Source organism: Hyperolius riggenbachi, chromosome 3 (genome assembly GCF_040937935.1).
Source record: "Hyperolius riggenbachi isolate aHypRig1 chromosome 3, aHypRig1.pri, whole genome shotgun sequence".
Classification (NCBI taxonomy): Eukaryota; Metazoa; Chordata; class Amphibia; order Anura; family Hyperoliidae; genus Hyperolius; species Hyperolius riggenbachi.
This window is the reverse complement of record NC_090648.1, coordinates 263,175,455-263,198,995: the sequence shown is the minus strand read 5'-3', so window position 1 is coordinate 263,198,995 and position 23,541 is coordinate 263,175,455. Positions and strand designations below refer to the sequence as shown.

General features: G+C 42.5%; 1 protein-coding gene across 1 annotated transcript in view; it reads right to left on the bottom strand.

Annotated features, from left to right (window-relative positions):
* Nucleotides 1–739: 739 nt before the first annotated feature.
* Nucleotides 740–23,541, bottom strand: part of PRKAR2B (protein kinase cAMP-dependent type II regulatory subunit beta) — a 154,965-nt gene continuing 132,163 nt past the window's right edge. Inside the window, exons 7-11 of the mRNA XM_068276278.1 lie at nt 17,019–17,120; nt 16,854–16,928; nt 15,011–15,076; nt 5,924–6,062; nt 740–3,927 (exon numbers count right to left, since the gene is read on the bottom strand). Coding sequence (XP_068132379.1) covers nt 3,794–3,927; nt 5,924–6,062; nt 15,011–15,076; nt 16,854–16,928; nt 17,019–17,120 — 516 coding nt within the window. The 3' untranslated portion in view covers nt 740–3,793. The remainder of the gene's footprint in view (nt 3,928–5,923; nt 6,063–15,010; nt 15,077–16,853; nt 16,929–17,018; nt 17,121–23,541) is intronic.

Below are 23,541 nucleotides of genomic sequence, written 5' to 3'. Positions count from 1 at the left end.
CTCCCCTAAGCTTATGCCACTGATCACACGCTAATCAAAATAAAGGCAAAGGCATTGGAGAGTTAAGCAACATTCTCTGTTCTCTTCCAAATACGAATTTTCTCCTGCGATGTCCTAATTTAATGTCTCTTATCATAAGTTGGAGCATTGCTAGAAACTCAGAAGATTTGAGGCACCCTTGGAGACCAACTGGGGGAGATTTGTGTGCTATGGCACTAAGTGAGTCAGGTTGGGGGTGTGGCCAAATGTATGTGAACCTAGCTGGAGTGTAAGTAATAATCAGTGGCTGGCTATACAAAAAACCATATGAGGCGTGATAAACTAGACTGTGCATGTACGGGCTTCCACAGCTTAGAGTCTTAAGGTGCGTACACGCACTAATAAAGAGAGCGACGGGTCCGTCAGACCCTCCTGCCGGGCGGTCGTTCTCCCGACAGTAGTGCGTGTGTACAGTCTATCTGCAGCCTGATAAGGCTGTTTCTGAATGATCCGCTCAGCGGGAGGGTCTGACAGACCCGTCATTCTCTTTAGTAGTGCGTGTGTACGCACCTTTAGGCATATCCCCTACACAACAATCAGGCAGGTTGCCTTCCTAAACAATTTAATAAATCAGTGCCCCCGATAACTTATATAAGCCACATTTATCCCAATACAGCATAATTAGGCACAGTGTTCCCCAAACAACATAGGCAGAATGCCCCCCCCCCCCCCCCCCAACATAATTATGAAGAATGTCCTCTAAATCAACATACGTATGCAGCATGGCCTTGCAAACAACATAATTAGGCAGAGTGACCCCACTAAACCACATAACTAGGCCGTGTGTACCCCCAAACAGCAATATTAGGAAGCATATACCCTGTAATTAGACAGACTATCCCCACAAAACAACATAATTAGGATTTGTGCCCCCATATAATTAAGAAGCGTGCTCTACCAATCATAATTAACAGCATGTACCTCCCAAACATCATAATTATGCACAGTGCCCCTATGCATTATTAGGTATGTAGGTTATTAGGTATGTACCCTCAAATCACACAGGCAAAGGTTCTCAACATACTTAGGCATTTTGCCCTTCAAATCATTTGCGTTCAGTGGTGCCTGCAAAAAAAATAGAGAGACACACCATACTCACCTTCCAGCTCACTCACATACTACATCCTCCTTGTCAGCAACAGTGATCCACTAGGCTGGACTATAATGACAGGGTGATGTAGCAATACATCACCAGGATCTGTCAATATAGACAGGCTCAGCATATAGGATGATTACTGTGGCGCTACCCTCCTGCACTGAACAGCAAAGGAAGGCGGTGTTTTTAGCCTCATACAGTGATCTGACAACCATGCAAATAATTTGAAGCACAGATACTGTAAAGTTTGCTCTGGTGACAACAGTGATCATAAACCCACATACTGTAGACTAGATGCTTACAGATGAGATTCAGTAAATGTTTGTGCCATAGTTTGAGATCTACAAGTTTGATTCCTGTTTATACCATTTTGATGAAAATACCTTTTAGGTGATATAAGTATGCTCTCATAACTGAACCTAATCATTACTGAGGAAGCGTTTTAATCCATCAATGTGTTAAATGGCTATACCATCAGGCTAAATTGATGACATGACAGAGTTGTGGCCTAACATCAAGTGATGACTGCAAAGAACAGCGAGGAATATTTCCCTGCCAATTGTATGACTTATGAATATGTGCAGTCTTGGGGACAGGGAAAGCCACATAAGTAGCAAGATGTGTGAAATGCACTTTTTCTTCCATGCTCAGACTTATTTATTGGAGTTGCCCAAATGCCCATTTGTGACACTTAAAGGTGAACACAAGGAAAATGTAGACAATAATTAAAAAGAATCAATTAACTCTGTAGTTTACCTAAAAAAAGTTTCAATGTTTTTTCAAATCCATCTGATAGAAGAACCGGATTCAGATGATCCTGTTTAAGCTTACAGATGGAGGCTTGCATTGCTCAATGCTGACAGGGTTAAGCTTTGTACATACGCTAGACAGAAACGAGCGCCTCTGCCGTCTCAACAGACCGCCACTCAACAGAAAATGGAGCTATAAGACCTAGCAAGAGCCAGGTATTTTAAATATATTCCAGTACAGATGTGCAGTGCACAAAACTTTGTGCATTACTAACTAAGACAAATTTCCTATTGAAGGCATTTCATGAAGAGTATTAAAGTAGAGTCGCTCTTATTTTGGTGTCTGACACATCTTAAAGGGGAACGTCAGCCTAAACAAACATACTGTTATTAAGTTACATTAGTTATCTTAATTAAAATAGGTAATATCTCTTACCCACCCCGTTTTAAAGGAAAGGGAAATGTTTATGAATTTGTGGGGCAGCCATCTTTTTGGTTGAAAGGAGGTGACAGGGAGCATGGCACACAGTTCCAACTGTCCTGATCACCCCTCCCAGCTGCATACCCTAGGCTTCAAATCTCAAATTCAAAATTTTTAAAAAATAATTTGAGCGAAATCTGCAGAAGGAGAACAACATAAGGAATCCCATCATGCTTTTCACAGTATCAGGTGAAAATGCCCAAGCAGTTTTCTTCTGTGCAGCTAAAAATAAGGCTTAGGTAAGAAAAACAAAGTTCTGATGCTGTGAAAATGTTAAAGAAACACCCAGCCTTTTCAGTGCTGCTGAGTAGATTTTCTGGAGGTTGACTTTGAAATGTTTGTCTTTAACATCCTGTTAGAACAGGCTCTCATGTGGGACTTGAATGCTGCAGTCTCAGTTGCTCTGAATGCAAAAAAACAAAAATGCAGACAAAACAATCACCCAAATCAATGTAAAATCTCGTGTGGGACTTGAATGCTGTAGTCTCAGTTGCGCTGAATGCAAAAAAACAAAAATGCAGACAAAACAATCACCAAAATCAATGTAAATAAAAGTCTGGTGCAAGCACTAAGAGAACAAAAACATGAACCTATATGAACCATCTTACTTCAGTTCATACCAGTGAGGATCTCTGATTGGTTACTAGGGCATGTTATATTTTGCATATAGGACTTTGCTTGAATACAAGCTATAGAATTAAGCTAAGCTCACGCTCAAATCTTCCTGATCAGTTCAGTCTGGCTGCTTTCGTTGTATTGTTGTGTTTTAAAAGAATCTCATGATTTTAGGCAAACATGAAATTAAGTAACAGTTTCATTAAAATATGTGGAAATATAAAATAGATCACGCATAACTCCATTCAGGGATATGTCATTGGCATGCCGTCTGTCTCATTGTTGTGTTTCAGGTTCACCCTTAAAGGGACAGTGCTAAGCCTAAGTGACACCATGCTAACCTCTCTGATTAACAAAACTGCAGAATCTTGTACTGGAGGTACAGCCATTACACATGATTGCCCAAAAACTAGTACATGTATGTAATCCATTGGCAGAATAAATATATTGTATGGGAAAGTTACTGAGTCATCTAAATATGACTTCTGACTTTCTAGAACCTAAATGCTTAGGGAATATTGCAAATCAAGTCTATAGAATCACAATGTTCTTTACTGGCATACCTGTAAATGATAGGTAACAATACAAAAAAAACTGCAAATATTACAACCTTCAGTGTGGTCATCAAGCTATTGCAAAGCAGTTATGGACTGCAAGCTTTTCTGCCACTAAAGGAGATCATGTAAAAAAGAGAAACAAAAATCACAGCATATGCTTGGCATCTACACAGAAACTGACACATTCTCAGTGGACTGACCACTACTGTGCTATGATTTAAATGTTTGTCCAGCTTTCCACAATGGTATCTTCCATTCAAGAACTTGGATCGGTAATGTCCATGTTTGTCCCAAATAGTGCTACCAGCTGTTCTTCATAATTTGCAATGTTTCTTTTCATAATCTCCATACAAGGTCCCAGGAGCCTTTCAAAAGCTTGGACATCCATAGCTGCAAGAAAGCAGAAAACACCAGTCAGCGAGTGTGCATACTTGCCTGTGCAAGCATTGTACAAGCTTGTGTGCTTTGTAGAAACTTCTAAACCTGTTCTGTAACTAATATAGGTAACTACATAATTGCCCTTATCAAAGATCTCTGCTGAAATTACCAGAATCCAGGTTACAAGAATGTAACTTATGTGGGTACTATTACGTACATCTACCAAGAACTTCAAGACTTCAAAGCTAAATGGGTCAGTACTATTATTTAAGTTCATCTCCAGTAAACAAAATGATTTTAGTTCTGGATAATGTGAAGAGGGGTTAGAAGCTTCTTAATCTATGTTCATGCTATGGTAATGCATTATTGTACAGTTTTCAGTGCATAAAAGTGAGCGCCTCTGTAGGCGCTCACTTCTGCATCTAGACCCATTGAGTTATGCTCCTGTTTGCCTGATGGAGCAGGACCACACCTGCGAAACGCGTTGCACTAAGTGGAGTTTAATAAAATATTTTTGTATTGATATATTGTGACTCAATTGAGTTTTATATTTTTGAGGGAGGTAAGTCCACCTGAACATCCCCCTCTTTTAGACGTTTTTTAAACCTTTTTATTCTACTCTGGCGCCTCTGTACACCAAGCCTTGCTGGTGCAGGAGATGAAAGGCAGCAAAAACTGTATTATGGACACAAACCGTGGTTAAAAAAAGAAAACAAAACGAAATCTAATCCCTTTTCACACTAATTTTTCTGGTCTATAAGCCCTGTGCTATGTCTATCATTACAGGGTCGTGACAGTCACCTTACAAATTTTTGATTCAGATACATGGTCAGCAAACACGTGCATAAATGTAATGGTGGCCACTAATGATCCAATCTTTTTCATCCAATTTTACCAAATCTATGCGGTATAAGGGTAAATTGAGTGAATATATTGATTGAATAATTAAAGAGTAACTGTCAGGCTGCAAAAGCTAATTTAAACCTCTATTTTCCTGTGTTAAACAGTTTAGAAGGAAGCCAAAAAGGCAATACTGAAGTTAAAAATCTCTCTTACTTTGATTTTTGCTGAATAGCAAGCCTCTTTATTCCCAAGCTCCTAAGGAGGCCGGCAGGCCGCATAACAGATACTGGAAAGCATGCTGGGGTTGCTTCTTCTCCCTACTGCACTCCCTTGGTCCTCCCTTTCATTTCCCTATCCTGCCCTAAGGCTGCGTTCACAGTGAGAAGTTACAGGCTCATGTTACAGCAGGTTGTATCTTGCAGCCCAGCTCACAGCACCGAAAAATCAATGTGCTGTTCACAGGGCACATCTTCCGTTAGAGTATACTGCACGAGTCCGCTATTGTTCCTAGCCACATGGCTAATTAATATTCACTGCACGGTAGTGTTGTCCAGATCATGAACCATTAGGATCTTTGATCCGGATCTTTTTTGTGAGTTGAATCATCAGGAAGCAAGGAAAGGGAGGATATGACATCACAATTGGCTTCATACAAGACAATCAAACATGGAACCGGCCATGAGCTGTCAGGAGCATCAATCTCTGCAAATACTATATACAAATTCTGTGAAATCCAAACGTGGACAGTGAAATACATATGTAATGTAAGTACAGCCAATATTTAAATATTTAGCTACTGATATATGTGTTTTTTTTTCTCTGAGACCCTATACCTAACAGCTCCTCTTTAAGACAGTTCCATTACATTGCACAGAAATAGTAAGATTGGTTGAAAAAGATTGGATCATTAGTGGCCACCATAAGGGCTACCATCTACAGAAATTTTTGTACTTAGTGCAGGGAGTGGTTCCATCTATTGTCTATTATCTCCTACATGACATTACAAGCCTGTTATATTCCAACTCCAGCCACACCTTTGTATCGTAGTTGTGGACATACTTTTTGTGTGTAGGGGGGGTGGGGGAGAGAGAGATGTGTAATATTACACTGACGCCTGAGCTCATCTAGCCATTTCATTATACAAAATGAATACACTGTGACAAACCTAAACATTTTACACTTCCAACCGCATATGCTGAGGCAGCTCGGGGTTTGTTGGTCACCAAGGCAAGTTCTCCAAAATATTGTCCTCTGGAGTACCGAGCAATTTCAACTGCTTCATTGTCTTCAGAATCTGCTTTACTCTAAGATATATAAAAGAATAAAGTTAGAGAAAACGTCATAAGACTTTATATAATGGGTGGGATGGAGGCAAGCTTGCTTGAAAATCAGCATTTCAGCAGACATGCACCAAGTATGCTTATTAGATCAGTGCACTGCTCTACAGTAAAGACTAATGGTAGTCATTGCAATGTTCACGGCATGTACTGTGTTGTATGTGAATGCTGTAGAGTGGCGCAGTACACCAGGAAGCATTGATTTTCAAGTAATCAGATCTTTGTCTAGCAAACACAGCGGTAAATGAGAGCACAGTTATCTCCACCAAGCCATCCTATGCACCTTCCAGGAGTTCTTATATAACTGAGTTGTTTTTCATTTGCTAAGTTCACACTTATTAGGAATTTGACTTGGAAATTGTTCGTCGAACACAAACAATATAGTAATCAGGAAGTAGAACAATGGTTAACAGTACGTAAACTGTTCAACATATACATCTCTGTGGCATACTGGCCTATTTCCAGACGTTACAGTTATTTTGGTTGAAAAAAGACATCCGTCCATCGAGTTCAACCAGAAAATAAAGTACAACACTAGCCTCCTCCCTCACATATCCCTGTTGATCTAAAGAAAGGAGAAAAACCCTTACAAGGCATGGTCCAAAAGGGAAAAAAATTCCTTCTCGACTCCAGATGGCAATCAGTTAAAATCCCTGGATCAACACATCTGGGAATTACCTAGTAATTATAGCCATGGATGTCTTTCAATGCAAGGAAAGCATCTAAGCCCCCCTTAAATATAGAATTTGCCATAACTACTTCATGTGGCAGTACATTCTTACTGTAAAGAAACCTTTCCTAAATAAATGGCTAAAACTTTTTGCCATCCTGCGCAGATCATGTCCCCTAGTCCTTTGCAAAAAGCGAAGATCATGTCCCCTAGTCCTTTGCAAAAAGCGCAGATCATGTCCCCTAGTCCTTTGCTAAAAACGCAGATCATGTCCCCTAGTCCTTTGCAAAAGCCTAGGCACCGCTGCCTAGGAGCAGCATTACTGTTACACTTTTTAACCCATTTCATTTAACAGAGAAGGTGCACAATTACAGCTGTACTGTCTGCTTCACTGTATCCATCACATTGCACTTGTAATGCACAATTCATCTTTTCAACACTTATTTTTCAGGATATGCAAAACAACACGAATAGTGTGCAAGTAGCCTTATTCTTCACAATGTCATTAATACAGATCAAAAGACAAATAGACAAGACAAATAACATTTATATCGCGCTTTTCTCCTGGCAGACTCAAAGCGCTTGAGCTGCAGCCACAAGTGCGCACTCAGTAGGTAGTGGCAGTGTTAGGGAGTCTAGCCCAAGTACTCCTTGCTGAATAGGGGCTAGATTACTGAACAGGAAGAGCTGAGATTTTAACCCTGGTCTCTTGAGTTAGAGGGAGAGCCCTTAAAGGAAACTAGAGATAGCGATAACTAAAGATTTGATACTTACCCGGGGCTTCCTCCTGCCCCAGCCCCATAAGCACAGGTGAGTCCCTCACATCCTCCTGCGGTCTGCCATTCAGCCGCATTCATCTGGCTCAGTCGCGTCAGTCGGGGTCTTCTGTACCATCGCCATCTCTGGTACACGTTAACCAGTACACTATCCAGCCACTACTACTACAAAAGGAGCAATAGCCTCTCATCACAGGCGTACCTACCGGGGATGCGACCCCATCAGCCGCAGGGGGGCCCAGGGCCACTCTGGGGCCCGCCAGAGGTGTGCGGGGGGAGCACTGCTGCCCGCCCGATTCTGAGACCCCCCAGCCAGGTGTTCAACTGGCCGCAGCGTCTAACAGACGCTGCGCCAGTTCATTCCCTGAATCCCTGCAGCCCACAGTCTCCCGGGAGGCAGAGCAGGGCTACGGCAAGATGGCTGCCGAAGCCCTGCACTGGAGACTATTTGTGTCTCCAGTACAGGGCTTCGGGAGCCATCTTGCAGTAGCCCTGCACTCTGCCTGTCAGCGCGGGAGATGTGCTGCAGGAGGCTCGTCGGGGGATCTGCGCACCAGAGGCCGGGAGAGGAGATTTCTGACAGGTAAGTGAATTGTTTTGTTTTTTAACAGGTGCATTTTTTTTTCTGGTGAACGCTTCCCACATTAAAATTTTTTGATGATTGTTGCCCACATTACGATATTCTGGTGACTGCTGCCCACACATTGCTATTTTCTGGTGACTGCTGCCCACATTACGATATTCTGGTGAACGCTGCCCACATTACGATTTTGTGGTGATTGTTGCCCACATTACAATAATCTGGTGACTGCTGCCCACATTACGATTTTTGGGTGATTGTTGCCCACATTACGATATTCTGGTGAACGCTTCCCACATTACGATATTCTGGTGATTGTTGCCCACATTACGATAATCTGGTGAATGCTGCCCACATTACGATTTTCTGGTGAACGCTGCCCACATTACGATTTTCTGGTGAACGCTGCCCACATTACGATATTCTGGTGAACACTTCCCACATTGCGATATTCTGCTGAACGCTGCCCACATTACGATTTTTTGGTGACTGCTGCCCACGTTACGATTTTCTGGTGAATACTGCCCACATTACGATATTCTAGTGAACGCTTCCCACATTACGATATTCTGGTGATTGTTGCCCACATTACGATAATCTGGTGAATGCTGCCCACATTACGATTTTCTGGTGAACGCTGCCCACATTACGATATTCTGGTGAACGCTTCCCACATTGTGATATTCTGGTGAACGCTTCCCACATTACGATATTCTGGTGATTGTTGCCCACATTACGATAATCTGGTGAATGCTGCCCACATTACGATTTTCTGGTGAACGCTGCCCACATTACGATATTCTGGTGAACGCTTCCCACATTACGATATTCCAGTGATTGTTGCCCACATAACGATAATCTGGTGAATGCTGCCCACATTACAATTTTCTGGTGAACGCTGCCCACATTACGATATTCTGGTGAACGCTGGCCACATTACGATATTCTGGTGAACGCTTCCCACATTGCGGTATTCTGCTGAACGCTGCCCACATTACGATTTTTTGGTGACTGCTGCCCACATTACGATTTTCTGGTGAACACTGCCCACATTACGATATTCTGGTGAACGCTTCCCACATTGCGATATTCTGGTGAACGCTTCCCACATTACGATATTCTGGTGATTGTTGCCCACATTACGATAATCTGGTGAATGCTGCCCACATTACGATTTTCTGGTGAACGCTGCCCACATTACGATACTCTGGTGAACGCTTCCCACATTACGATATTCTGGTGATTGTTGCCCACATTACGATAATCTGGTGAATGCTGCCCACGTTACGATTTTCTGGTGAACGCTGCCCACATTACGATATTCTGGTGAACGCTGTCCACATTACGATATTCTGGTGAACGCTGCCAACATTACAATATTCTGCTGAACGCTGCCCACATTACGATATTCTGGTGAACGCTGCCCATATAACGATTTTCTGGTGAATGCTGCCCACCGTACGGCTGTCTGGTGAACGCTGCCCACGTTACGATTTTCTGGTGACTGCTGCCCACATTACAATTTTCTGGTGACTGCTGCCCACATTACAATTTTCTGGTGAACGCTGCCCACATTACAATTTTCTGGTGAATGCTGCCCACATTACAATTTTCTGGTGACTGCTGCCCACATTACAATTTTCTGGTGACTGCTGCCCACATTACAATTTTCTGGTGAATGCTGCCCACATTACGATTTTCTGGTGAACGTTGCCCACATTACGATTTTCTGGTGAATGCTGCCCACTTTACGATTAATTTACAGTGAAACGCTGCCCCATTACGATTATTTGGCACCTATGGGGGGGGGCCCCATCCAAATATTTGCAGGGGGGCCCAGTGATTTCTAGTTACGCTCCTGCCTCATCCTCCAATGATTGCACTGCTTCTTTCTACAGTTAATGGCAATCTTGCTTCGTTTCTGCCGCAGTTTTTATGCCTCCATGGTTTGTATGTAAATGTTCAACTTCAGGCTTGCAATCTGCTATATGAAGTTTTCTTGTTAAAGTTAACCTTACTCTAGAACAACATTTTTCAAATAAGTCAAAGACTGTGTACACAATTTAGAATTTCCAGACTTTAATCACAGGACCCGATGTTCATACTTGTTCTGGGCCAATGGCTTAAAGCATGATAGACATAAGATTCAAATCAACAGGAAATCTGCATAGTTTAATTTTATTTATTTGGGTGCTCTGTACAGGGTCGTTTCTAGCTACTTTGTCACTCCAGGAAGGAAAAGCTGTGTCCAACGCCCCCCCCCCCAAAAAAAAAAAATACACGCAAACACCATTCCATATGATGTAATCTATGTGCCATATGATACATGCTGCAACCATGCACCTAGAAAACAAACCAGCAGATATTACATCGCCCACAGAACATGTTCCAACATCATTTTCCCGTAGAACAATTTCAGGAATCATGTCATGAAGGATCAGATTATCAAGCAAGATCATCTTCATTTCAAAATGCATTTTCCCAAACATTATGGAATATGCAAATATGTGACCACCTGTCTGGAGTGAGTATATTATGACATTGAAGCCTAGACTGACTACAAAAGTATTAGTGAGGAAGAGATCTCAGACATCCTCCGTCGCCTCCGCCAGACAACCTGCGACCTGGACCAACTAAACATATGCTGAAATGCCCTGACCTGCTTGGTCCAGCATTTTACAAAATAGTAAATTGCTCTCTGCAAGCAGGGAGGTTTCCTACCTCTCTAAAATAAGGAATCATCAAGCCCCTTCTTAAAAAATCTTCCATGGATCCAGATGCTATGAGCAGCTACAGACCTGTCTCCAACCTCCCCTTCTTAGGTAAAGTTATTGAAAAGGCTGTCTATCTGCAACTTGAAACCAGGCTGTCAGTAAACAACATCCTGGACCTTCTACAATCTGGCTTTAAGAAACACCACAGCTGTGAAACAGTCCTCATCCAAGTCTGCAACGACCTGCTCATGGCAAGAGACAGAGGGAATGCTCCATCCTAATTCTGTTGGATCTCTCAGCGGCTTTTGATACAGTTGACCACGAAATCCTGCTTAACAGACTGCAGGAATACTGTGGCTTCAGTGGATCAGTCCTCCAGTGGTTCAGATCATTCCTGACTGACAGAACACAGAGAGTATCCCTAGGTCCTATAATGTTCAAACCTGCACCTCTACAATTCGGAGTGCCACAAGGATCAATCCTATCCCCTCTGCGGTTTGCAATCTACATGTTGCCACTCGGTACACTTATCCTATGTCATGGCCTGACGTACCACTGCTACGCCGATGACACACAGCTATACCTGTCCTTCAAACCTGGTGGAACAGACCCTACCCCAAAAATAAACTCTTGCTTAGCTGAGTTACAGGCATGGATGAATGATAACTGGTTGAAACTGAATGCTGACAAAACTGAGGTCCTGTTTGTCCAAAGCCAGCACTCGCCATCAAAACAGCTCTATCCTAAAGCAACACCAATCAGGATTGGGAATTCAGATATAAAAAGCTCCAACCTTGTGCGCAGCCTTGGCGTACTAATCGATGGGGAATTGAGTTTCAGAAACCAAATTTCATCTGTAGTTAAATCTTCCTACTTTCATCTGAAGAACATTGCAAAGATTAAACATCTGATTCCCCCAGAGCGGGGGTGCCCAATAGGTCGATCGCGATCGACCGGTAGATCGCGACCGCCTATTTGGTCCCATCACAATTTGCGGCCGGCAGCTTTCCCATCATATTGTGCTGCCAGCCGCCGGCCAATAGGAAGTAGGGAAGAGAGAGAGAGAGGAGGCGCGGCTGAAGAGGCCATGACGCGACGTCATGGCTGGCTGGCGGCGGCGCCGGGCACACGCGCACACGCTGGACGATGGCTGCACAGGACGCAGGCTCCTACTGCGCATGCGGGGCTGCACAACGTGAGGGGCTGCAGTAGCTGACGCTACACCGGAGCGCTCCATCCGAGAGGGGAGACCAGACATCGCCGCTGGAGAGAGGTAAGTGATTGAGCACCCATCTTACCTACGCTAATGGCACCTATCCCTACCTACCTATGCTAGAGGCACCTAACCCCACCTACCTACCTATGCCAAAGGGACCCATCCCCCACCTACCTATACTAAAGGGACCCATCCCCCACCTGCCTATGCTAAAGGGACCCATCCCCACCTACCTATGCTAAAGGGACCCATCCCCACCTACCTATGCTAAAGGGACCCTTCCCCACCTACCTATGCTAAAGGGACCCTTCCCCACCTACCTATGCTAAAGGGACTCATCCCCACCTACCTATGCTAAAGGGACCCTTCCCCACCTACCTATGCTAAAGGGACCCTTCCCCACCTACCTATGCTAAAGGGACCCATCCCCACCTACCTATGCTAAAGGGACCCATCCCCACCTACCTATGCTAAAGGGACCTATCCCCACCTACCTACCTATGCTAAAGGGACCCATCCCCCACCTACCTATGCTAATGGCACCCATCCCCACCTACCTATGCTAAAGGGACCCACCCCCACCTACCTATGCTAAAGGGACCCACCCCCACCTACCTATGCTAAAGGGACCCATCCCCACCTACCTATGCTAAAGGGACCCATCCCCACCTACCTACCTATGCTAAAGGCACCTATCCCTACCTACCTATGCTAAAGGCACCTATCCCTACCTACGTATGCTAAAGGCACCTATCCCTACCTACCTATGCTAAAGGCACCTATCCCTACCTACGTATGCTAAAGGCACCTATCCCTACCTACCTATGCTAAAGGCACCTATCCCTACCTACCTATGCTAAAGGCACCTATCCCTACCTACCTATGCTAAAGGCACCTATCTCTACCTACCTATGCTGAAGGTACCCATCCCCACCTACCTATGCTAAAGGGACCTATCCCCACCTACCTATGCTGAAGGTACCTATCCTCACCTACCTATGCTAAAGGCACCTGTACCCAGCTACCTTTGCGGAAGGAACCTATACTTAGCTACCTATACTGGAGGCACTTGTACCTGGGGGCTATTCGTGACAGGGGGGGGGGGGGGGGGGTCTGCAACACTTTAAATGTTGGTAGATCTCCTGGACTTGGCAAATTTTAAAGTAGCTCGCAAGCCGAAAAAGTGTGGGCACCCCTGCCCCAGAGGATCTTCCAACCCTAGTCCACGCCTTCATCGCATCACGGCTGGACTACTGCAATGCCCTTTATGCTGGCCTCCCCAAAAAGGACCTGCATCGCCTGCAATTAGTGCAGAATGCTGCTGCCAGATTGCTAACAAACCAGCCTCGCCACTGTCACATTACACCGATCCTTCGCTCACTGTACTGGCTACCAGTAGAATGGAGAATACTCCTCAAGATTGGACTGCTGACATTCAAATCCCTGCACAATCTGGGCCCTGGATACATGAAGGACCTGCTGAAGCTGCACCACACCTCTCACAACCTCAGATCAGCACGTTCTATAAACTTGGTCACTCCCAGAGTGCACCTCAAAAAATCTGGAGATAGAGCCTTCTGTCATGCTGCCCCTACTCTTTGGAACTCCCTGCCACACCCAGTAAAGACAGCACCATCCCTGGAGCTATTCAAATCCAGACTGAAAAGCCACCTGTTTAGCCTGGCATTTCCAGACTTATAAAATTCTTCCTCTGTACCACGATGGTCGGAGCCATGCTTATGCGCTTTGAGTCCCATGGGAGAAAAGCGCTTTACAAATGTTATTTGTTGTTGTTGTTGTTGTTGAAGGGCTGCTGTAGTTAGATGGTACATTAGTTTAGAGGTGCACAACCCATTCTGTAGATATGCACTGTGGGTTGGTAGAGTAGGTGAGACTAGGTAAGAGAAGTATAATGGAGGGAGGAAGAATAGTAGAGGGTCAGAATAAGTGACATGGAGTTGAGAGGATAACTATGGGTAGAATAAAGACATAGATAGCACTTTTGTATTATAGTGCTAAGTCCTAGGTTTGAATATTGGCCAGGAAAAAATCTTTATGGAGTTTCTTTATTCCGTCAGGTTTCATCCAAACACTTCATATTCTCCAAACATCCCAAAAATATAGGATCAAGTTGTTTTATTTCCCCCATTAGACTATAACTATGGTAGGGATTAGATTGTGAGCTCCTCTAAGGACAGTCAGTGACTGCTAAGTCTATAGTTGAAATACAGTAAATATGATTTAGACAGTAAAGTGCTGCAGTAGATGTCAGTGCTATATACTGTAAATATATACCGTAATACTACTAATAATAATGGCTATGGTATGATTAGATTGTGAGCCCCTCTGAGGACAGTCAATGACATGACTATGTACTCTGTAAAGTGCTGCAGAAGATGTCAGTGCAGAAGATATCAGCACTAAATACATAGTAATAAAAATAGTGAGGGACATCAGACTATGACTATGGTAGGATTAGATTGTGAACCCCTCTTCAGGTCAGTCAGTGACATGACTATGTACTCTGTGTGTTTTCCGCAGCATGAATCTGCATTATTGGCGGACAGTGCCGGTATTTTCCCACAGTGGGAAACCGTACATTGCTCCCACAGCAATGGGAATGTGCATGGGAAGCATTATGTGTATTTCCACATGCATTTTTGCACTATGAACAACGCACACAATTGCAGGATTCACATAGCTACCCTTATTTATGCAGTCTAGACTGTCCTAAACTGTGCTGCTCAGCTGAAGACGGCAGAAATTTGAGCTGCTTAAGCTGGGTGGTCTGTAAATCATATTTACTATATTTCAACTATAGACTTAGCTGTCTTCTTGTCATTCATGTTTAAGAACCATAAAACATCACACAACATTTAACCTAACCTGACAGCATACAGTATGAACTTCAAAAGAGATTATTATTATTATACAGAAAGAAAGGAAACTATAACAATACCTTGCTTTTCATGGTTATTTTCACTTCTCCAGACTCTACAATAAAAAAGCTATCTGCTCCATCTCCCTGTAATGGTAAAAAGATCATACATTTCAAGGAGGTTAATAAAAACATACATGGTACAATGTAAAACACAAGCCCACAGACTTATTTCATTATGGCTATTGAAAAAAATGTGTTCATACTTAAGGCAAATAAAATAGCTACTTCAATAAGTAGCATGAATAAAAAAAAAGTGATAAACAGCAAGCATTAGAAGCATTAAAGTGAACCTACAGACTAAAATTCTACTCAGCAGCACTGAAAAGGCTTGGTGTTTCTTTAACACTTTCACAGCATCAGAACTTTGTTTTTCTTACCTAAGCCTCACTTTTAGCTGCACAGAAGAAAACTGCCCGGGCATTTTTCCCCTGATGCTGTGCAAAACATGATGGGATTTCTGGTGTTGTTGTTCTCGTTATGCTGTTTTGGAGCAATTTTTTTATTTTATTTTGAATTTGAGTTTTGAAGCCTATGCGCGCAGCTGGGAGGGTGATCAGGACACAGGACAGTTGGAACTGTGTCTCATGCTCCATGTCACCTCCTTTCGACCAAAAAGATGGCTGCCCCCATGAAATCACGAAACATTTGCCTGTTCTTTTAAAACAGGGTGTTTTGACAAGAGTTGTCAAAAGTAGCATCTTGTAATTGCAATATAAATAGAACTGTATAAATCCCATTTCATTGACCATAGCCACCAACCAAGTCCAACTCTCAAAGGTCCTAAGAACACCTTAAGCATATTACCATGTCTAAGTGGGATGCTGCCATTCTGATACCATTTAATGGGTTCACATTGGCATGTGTATAGCATTATTGTGTACGTTTTGCAGAAACATTTCAATATTATGCAAGACGTCACTCGCTTCCGCACCGCTCCATTTGCCCTCCACCCCCCACAGCAACAGAACACTTCACTAGCTTGAAGGCTAGCAATATGTCTGAGCAGCATTGACACTAAAATGTAACGCAAGGGTTGTTGTGAACCAGACTTAAATCTCCAACCTTGGTACCGTAATTCTCTTGTGTTCCTACTAACTCCTTACACTTAAAATGAAGGCTCCTTGTGTTAGAGTCTAATCTAAGCGGAGCTACAGACCATTTATTTCCCCTTGATTCTATAGAGCAATATGGTTAGAAGGTTTTATCCTGCAAAGCTAAACCACAAAGCCTAGATTTGCATTATAGTTTTTGTAGGATGCTGCTCCATTAGTGAGGCTTTGAATTCCACTGTATAGGCTGCGCCATTCAGGCAGATTTGTTATACAGTATAAACATAGTACTAAGCTTTTAGCTATATTCTTGTTAACGTATCCCTCAAAATGAAAGTGGTCATATGTTTTATTTGCAAACTACCAACCAACCCTAAATTCTCATTTGGCAACACCCTTCATTTGAATATTTCTTATTGTGCTCACTGGTTGCCTTTAGAGCTTATGCAAGCATGTAAATACAAAACAGTAGAGAAATTGCATTCACAAACTCTGCTTCATACTGAACTGCCTAAGGGCCTGTACACACTGCTGCGCTTTTAAAATTGCATGCGATTTTTAAAAGCACAAGCCTTCATGAGAATAGGAAAAACGCATCACAGCAGTGTGTACAGGTCTTCACGATTTTCATTATTTTTCAAAAGATCTTGCGATGAAAAAGCGCATGCGATTTGAAAAGCGCAGCGTAAGCGCAGCAGTGTGTACAGGCCCTAAAAATGTGGAGTTATGATTTAGCCTATTAATATTTATTTAGCAGATCGGAAATGTTACCATATGGTGTATTCCATAGCAAATTCCTAAGCAATATGTACCTGAGCAATGATTTGTTCTCTGTCGCAGTAGGTTTTGGTGTCTATGACATCCACCACTTTTAACCTCTCTGATACCTGGACAGAAAAGGTAAACAAATTAACATGCATTTCACACAAGTCTGAAACACTTTTTTTTTTTTTAAATCTGATTTAGGCAAAACTTACATCTAAGGATTTTAAGAATGGCAGAGACTCTATAAAATTTTCATACATTCTTCTCTTTTTGGCATTGTTTTTGACAATTATCCTCCGAAACGTAGCTCTGTCCTTTGAATACAACAAATACAAGACATGGATTATTCTGTTACTAGAGAATACAGGATATGTTTTAACATAATGTTAAAATAATAGTATAATGTGAATCAATTGGCAAAGAAATACACATCCATTTTCACTCTACCTTCCTAAGGGCCTTTTTCTACTAAGAAACGTGATCGCAATTGGTTGAGCATTTGTGATTTTTGAAGGGAGGAAAAAACCCGTTGAGGGAGTGCTCAAGCTAGAAAAGAGGGATGACACCCTCTATGCCGGGGGTGCCCAATAGGTCGATCGCGATATACTGGTAGATCGTGACCGCCTGTTGAGTAGATCGCAGCCGCTTGGCCGCATCCCTTAACAATCTGAAGCCGTGCAGCCGCGGCTGTTAGATTTTGCTGCTATAGCAGCTTCACAGAGAAGAGAGAGAACAGGGGAGAGGTGCGGCTTAACGGGAGGCGTGGCTGAAGGGGAGAGGAGCGAATAAGGAGACAGGTCTCTTTCCCTCCATCCTGTGTGACTCACACAGCGTCTCCTCCCCTTCAGGCTGCTTGGGACTCTGGGAAAGGGAGACTGGCCCAGCTCATCTCTCCGAGGTCAGTGCGATGTATCCCAGCTGCTGGTGTCAGAGCTCTCTCCCACTAGGTACTTCACACACATACATACATCTATCCTGCAGCTCTCTCCGCCCGCCACTCTTCATGCTGTGCTGACAGGTTTTAGCACTCTGCCTCACGTTTTTCACAGTTACCATCCCCCTAGTCCCCTTGTCAGCCATGTGTTCTCAGTGTGCAGTGAGTTGACATTCCTGTCATGCTGACTGATTGCACAGATAACCAAATGGTCATCTATCTCATTATGTTTGTGGATGACAGTATGAAAAGCTGATGTGTATGAAGTACACTGAGTCGGGGATAGGATGGTTGTGTATGCTGGGGGGAGGGGGGTAGATCTCGCAGACTCAGCAGTTCTTAAAGTAGCTCGCAAGCCAAAAAAGTGTGGGCACCCCTGCTCTATGCAATGTTCAAAAAGTTAAATGGTTGGCACATTCAAAGAATTATCTTTATTGGTTCCATATGGCATATAAAGCATATGGCCAACATTTCAGAGCTGCGTAGGGCCCCTTTATCAAGGCAATGTTTGCTCACATGCAAATATAGTGCCAACATCTTCCATCACATTGTAGAACTAGGGTGATACAAGTGCACATACAGAATATGTGGTACAAACACAAATATCAAGTGAATTCAGAGAACACAGTCCTACAATCTGCCAGCTGCAGTGCAAAGGGGATCTAGCAAACATTAATGTTGACAGTTTTCTTAGTGTTTCCCTTTAAAACACATCTACAAACAATCATAAGTAACAAACGTGTTATTATGCTAACACATTAGCTGCCTTCCATCATGGCAAATTATATATCTGTAAACAAGATAAACCCGGAATGGACACCTAATATTTGTAAGGGCCCGTTTCCACTTGTGCGGTTGTGGTTTCGTTGCCATTTCTATGCAGATTTTCACGCGGAATCGCTTGCGGTTTGTGCAACGCGATTTTAACCATGTCAATGCCGGCAAGCATTGACATGGGTTTTTAAGCGGAAAAGCATGTGGAAACGCCGGGAAAACCGCAAGACTAAAATGCTTGTGGCTTTCCTATTTAGTTACATTACCGACGAATCGTGTGCGGCGTGCGAATTCTGATGGGTCTGCCGTGCAGATTTTTTTCTGCACGACAAACCGCACAGAATCCCGCATAAGTGGAAACAGTCCCATCCACTTGTGTTGTCTATGCGAATCTGCAGGCAGGAAACGCATGCAGATTCGCTCTAGTGGAAACGGGCCCTGATACCATGTGAAAGACTGCAAATTTGCTATAATGTGTTTAACTTATTTAGTCAGAGATGTAAAAAGGATGAGCAATAACAAAAATATTCAAACCAAGTATCATCCAATGCACTATATTTGTGGCTCATAATCAAAAAAATGTATGTTATAACTATAAAAATACGTATTTCATTTTCACCAAAACAAGTATAAACTGATCTTCAAAAAAGGAGATTATGTTTCCAACCTCAAATGTGTGATGACACAGATTGTAATGTTCTTGCAAATCACACCTACTAGAATTTCATTTTTTTTCTTATGGATTTAAATTCCTATCAGGTGCTAAAATGGATGCTGTGTGAAGGAGATGGAATTAAGTAGGTAATGCCTTGTAACAAACGTTGGAGAGGCAGCCGCGGTGAACAGCGCTACCACCGCAGCTGCCTCAAGCTCCCTGTTTAGCAATGTTTCCGTGCCTCAGGCGTCTAGCACGCCGAGGACAGGTCTGTCAGTTGCACATAGGGTTGCTTTGTCGCGTGCGCACAGACGGGACCTTTATGCGGGGAGGAGGCGCGTCAGCTGATCGGCCGGTTGGCTGACGTCAGAGTTGCCGCTCCACATTGGCTGATAGGAGGGGGCGTGCCAGAGGGGTCTCCTCTGCTTCATAAGCCTAGCTGAATCACTCGCAACTTGTCTGCTGTTGCGAATATTCTGTGTTAGCGCTCAGACCCTTAGATAGTTCCGGTGTGCTTTGATCCGGGAGGAAACCGGGGATTTCACACAAGATAGGAATTGTTTGATAGATTTACATTACTGTGTTATTATTTGTGCATGACTCTGGCTCGTTCTGACTACTGTTCTGCTCAGTGACTCTGTACCTCTGCCCATCTGATCTTGCTGCCGACTCTGCTTGCTTATACCTTCCTGTCTCTACCTCCCGATTTTGTACTGCATCTGTCTGTCTGTTGCCGAACCCAATCTGTCCGACCACTCTACTCTCACCAGAGGGCCCTTGACTCTGGTGAGGGGCACTGTACTGTTAGTACCCACCAGCTCCTCTGGTGAGGTATTGCCAACGCTATCAGTACTACTGTTGCATCAATCACTCATTGCTATTTGTTGTCACATCAGCTTCTTATATATCAGTATTATAGGTGATTCTGCAGATCACCATATAATCAGGTATATATCTGCATTATAAGTGATACTGCAGATCACCTAATAATGAGAATTCTGTTCTTTGATGACACAAATCGTTACATTCCTGAAGTTTGCTTCCTGTAAATTCATTCTACCTAATAAGATAGCACTTTGTTATTTTGCTTTGCAATACTAATTATACACTTATGCTTTGGACAGCCTTTCTGGGAGCTAGGTAGGTATTGTTGGGAGTTTATTCAGAGAATAAACCAGTAAAGAGTCAAGTCATCTGAGAAGGTGTGAGTTTAGTCACAAACAATTTAAAGAAAATTTAGAAGATGTTTTTAGAACATTGTCAATGTCTGACATACAATTGCCAGCAATCTGAAGAGTTAATATAGCAAGGCATGGTGTTCTGAGCAGCAGCTTGGAGGGGAAGCCTGAGTCAGGGACTCCCTGATGAGCGACACAAAAGCGCATCATCAATTTTTCATTTTGTCCTGCACTGCAAAAAAACCATCTTCCTCTTACCAGTGGGGTATCCTTAATCCATAATGGAATTCCAATCCTCAGTATCTTCCAAATCTAAATAATCTGCTTTACATCCTCTCACCTGCGGTTCATTAAGGTGTTTGCAAATGTAAATGTGCATTTAATTAGCCCAGGCTTAATGTTCCAGCTTCTCATCAGTGTTGAGCCCCAAATCACTAATGTTATGTTGGAGATTTGTCTTCTGTTATCAGAGTTTGAAAACACATAATCAGATATTATTATGTCAATCATTAATGTTTTCATAAAAAAAAAAGAATTAACTTAAAGGGACCCTGAGCTTGGGACTTACCTGGGGCCTCCTCCAGCACCCCCCTGTAGCCCATGAGATCCTCCGGAATCTTGCTGGCCTCTTATGCGGTCTGGTAATCCGGGGACTTTCATGCAAGTGTCACCTGTGCGCACTCCTGAAGCACGCCTGCCGTATCGTCACGCCGGGTACCATCATTCACTGTTCTCTAAACACTGTACCGCGCATGCACAGGAGGCTGATGGCGTCCGGCATGATGACATTGTGGGCGCATTTTGGGAGCGCACATCGGAGACTTGCTTGAAAGTCGCCAGATTACCAACTGGAGGAGGCCCAGGTAAGTCCCGATTTTAACTTAAGTACAGCTCAAGGTCTCTTTAAAGCTAAAGTGGAAAAAAAAATGATATAATGAATTGTATGTGTAGTACAGATAATGAATAGAACATTAGTAGCAAAATAAAGTCTTATTTTTCTTTTCAGTTATATAGCTTTTTTATAACATTGCATCATACTATCACAGTTGCAGTTATAAAACAAAGATTGGTGTAATTGCCTTCTTAAAACAGAAGGAAATTTGCAATAATTCAGTTATAAAACAACACACTGTCTTTTAATCTATAAAACAAAGTAGAAATAATGACCCTTTAAACCTTCCTGCAGTAAAACCTTCTCTCAAGCTGCCTCTCACTGTTTCTTGGCTGTTTAAGAGCTTCAGAAAACAAGACTGAATTCGACCCAGTGGGTTGAATAGCTCAAATACGTTTTTTAACGCTTCCTGTAATAGAAACAATATGAGATTCTTTTGTTTGCAACTAATGTTCTATTTCTTAGCTGTACTACACATACAATTCATTTCCTCGTAAGTTTATTTTCACTTCAGGTTTGCTTTAATTACAGACATTTGCATGTGAAGCACAGGTCTCATTTCCCACAAACATTTCAGTTTAAGACCCAGAACTTGTTTTCCTCTCATACTGTGGATTCAGTTCTGCCTCCGGAATGATCACCTGAAACCATAACTAACTATCATTGTATGCAATAATTATTTCAATAGCTTTACTTTCTTATTAATGTGGAATTTCTCTTACAACCGGATGATACTTTTTTCACTCTTTATGTAGGGAGATCAAATGTAACAGCTTTTATAGATACCCATGGATGTCTGCATCGATATGGAACCAGCTTACTTATTAAAATAATGAGAAAATATGCAATTTCTACTATCATGAGAGAAAGGGAGAAATAGAACATTTTAGGATTATTTTATTACTGCTTTTTCCACAGCAATTTGCACATTACATTAAATAATGCACATCACTTATTGTGCTCACAAATGTCCCTACGTCTAGGACAAACTTTGAGGGAAGCCATTTAACCAACCAGCATGTGGAAACCCATGCAAACTTCATGCAGATAGCATATGAACCAGGGACTTTGGCATGGTGAGATAAGATTACTAGCCACTTCGATACCATATTGCCCTGGATGGCAAAAAACCCTTTATCAGACTGTACCTACCGCCACAGAGTCACTATACCTAATGTCTACCCTTTATCCTCTTAAAGCCTGTTTCCCACCATACACATTGTTATTTTAGTGCTTTGTTTTTAGTTAATTGAAGTGTATTTAAACACACCCATAATGGCCTCCATGCATTTCCCGAGTATCTTCTCAATACAAACAGAAACGCACAAGACACATTCCAACAGGTGTATTAAAATGTATGTAAATACTTTGCATATTTTTATATTGTGAATGCATAATATAGTGAGAACAAGGAACAGGCCCTCAGACAGAAAACTCATATAGTCAAGGCTTTCTTTCTCCTGTTGTATATAATTATTTTTGTAGCTACAGTTGTATTTAATTTTATATAAAATATATTCAGCATAATTTGTGCAACTGCGTTATCTTTATTGTCCATGTAAGTTGTTTGCATTTTTAGCCTTACGTAATATTTAAAGCTGCAGTTCACATAAACCTTTTAAAGCTGTGTTTATCAGAAATGCAAATCTGAAAACTGTAATTAAAATTACATCTAAACATCAGGTTGCAGCTCTCTCAGTCCCCTCATCTCCTGACGTTGACAATAAGTTGGCTTACCTGTAACTGGCAGTGATGCAGTTCAGATCATGGATGGGTGGGGTAGACTGTGTTCACAACTGTAACCTTGCCTCCTCATTGACTTGCAGCCTATCTAGTGCCTGTCAGTCACTAGGGAGATGTGACTGCAGTGGGGATCACAGTTGGGTATATCTATCTATTACCACATCACTGCCTGGCCAGGTTTTCTTTGAGAGGGAGAGTGGAGAAAGGAGGGAGAGGAGCTGCAACTGTGTATATAGCAGGCCTAGAAACTGATGTCAGTTCACAAACGCAACTTTACATTCTTGTATTGCAAAAAGGCAATATTTTTGCTATATACGTTTTTTTGTGCACAATATTTATAATTGCATTTCTATGAAAAAATAGTTGCTGATTGATTTTGATTGGTGTTAAGGAGAATTGACTTCAGATTCTTGGACAATGCGATCATTTGAATGTATCATTAACTGTATCAATAGTGATTATCACTCCGTATGTTACTAAGCCTAAAATACACTACATCACATCTCCATTTGACACTTGAACATTTTTCATGCATTCAACCGAAGCATAAGCTATTCTT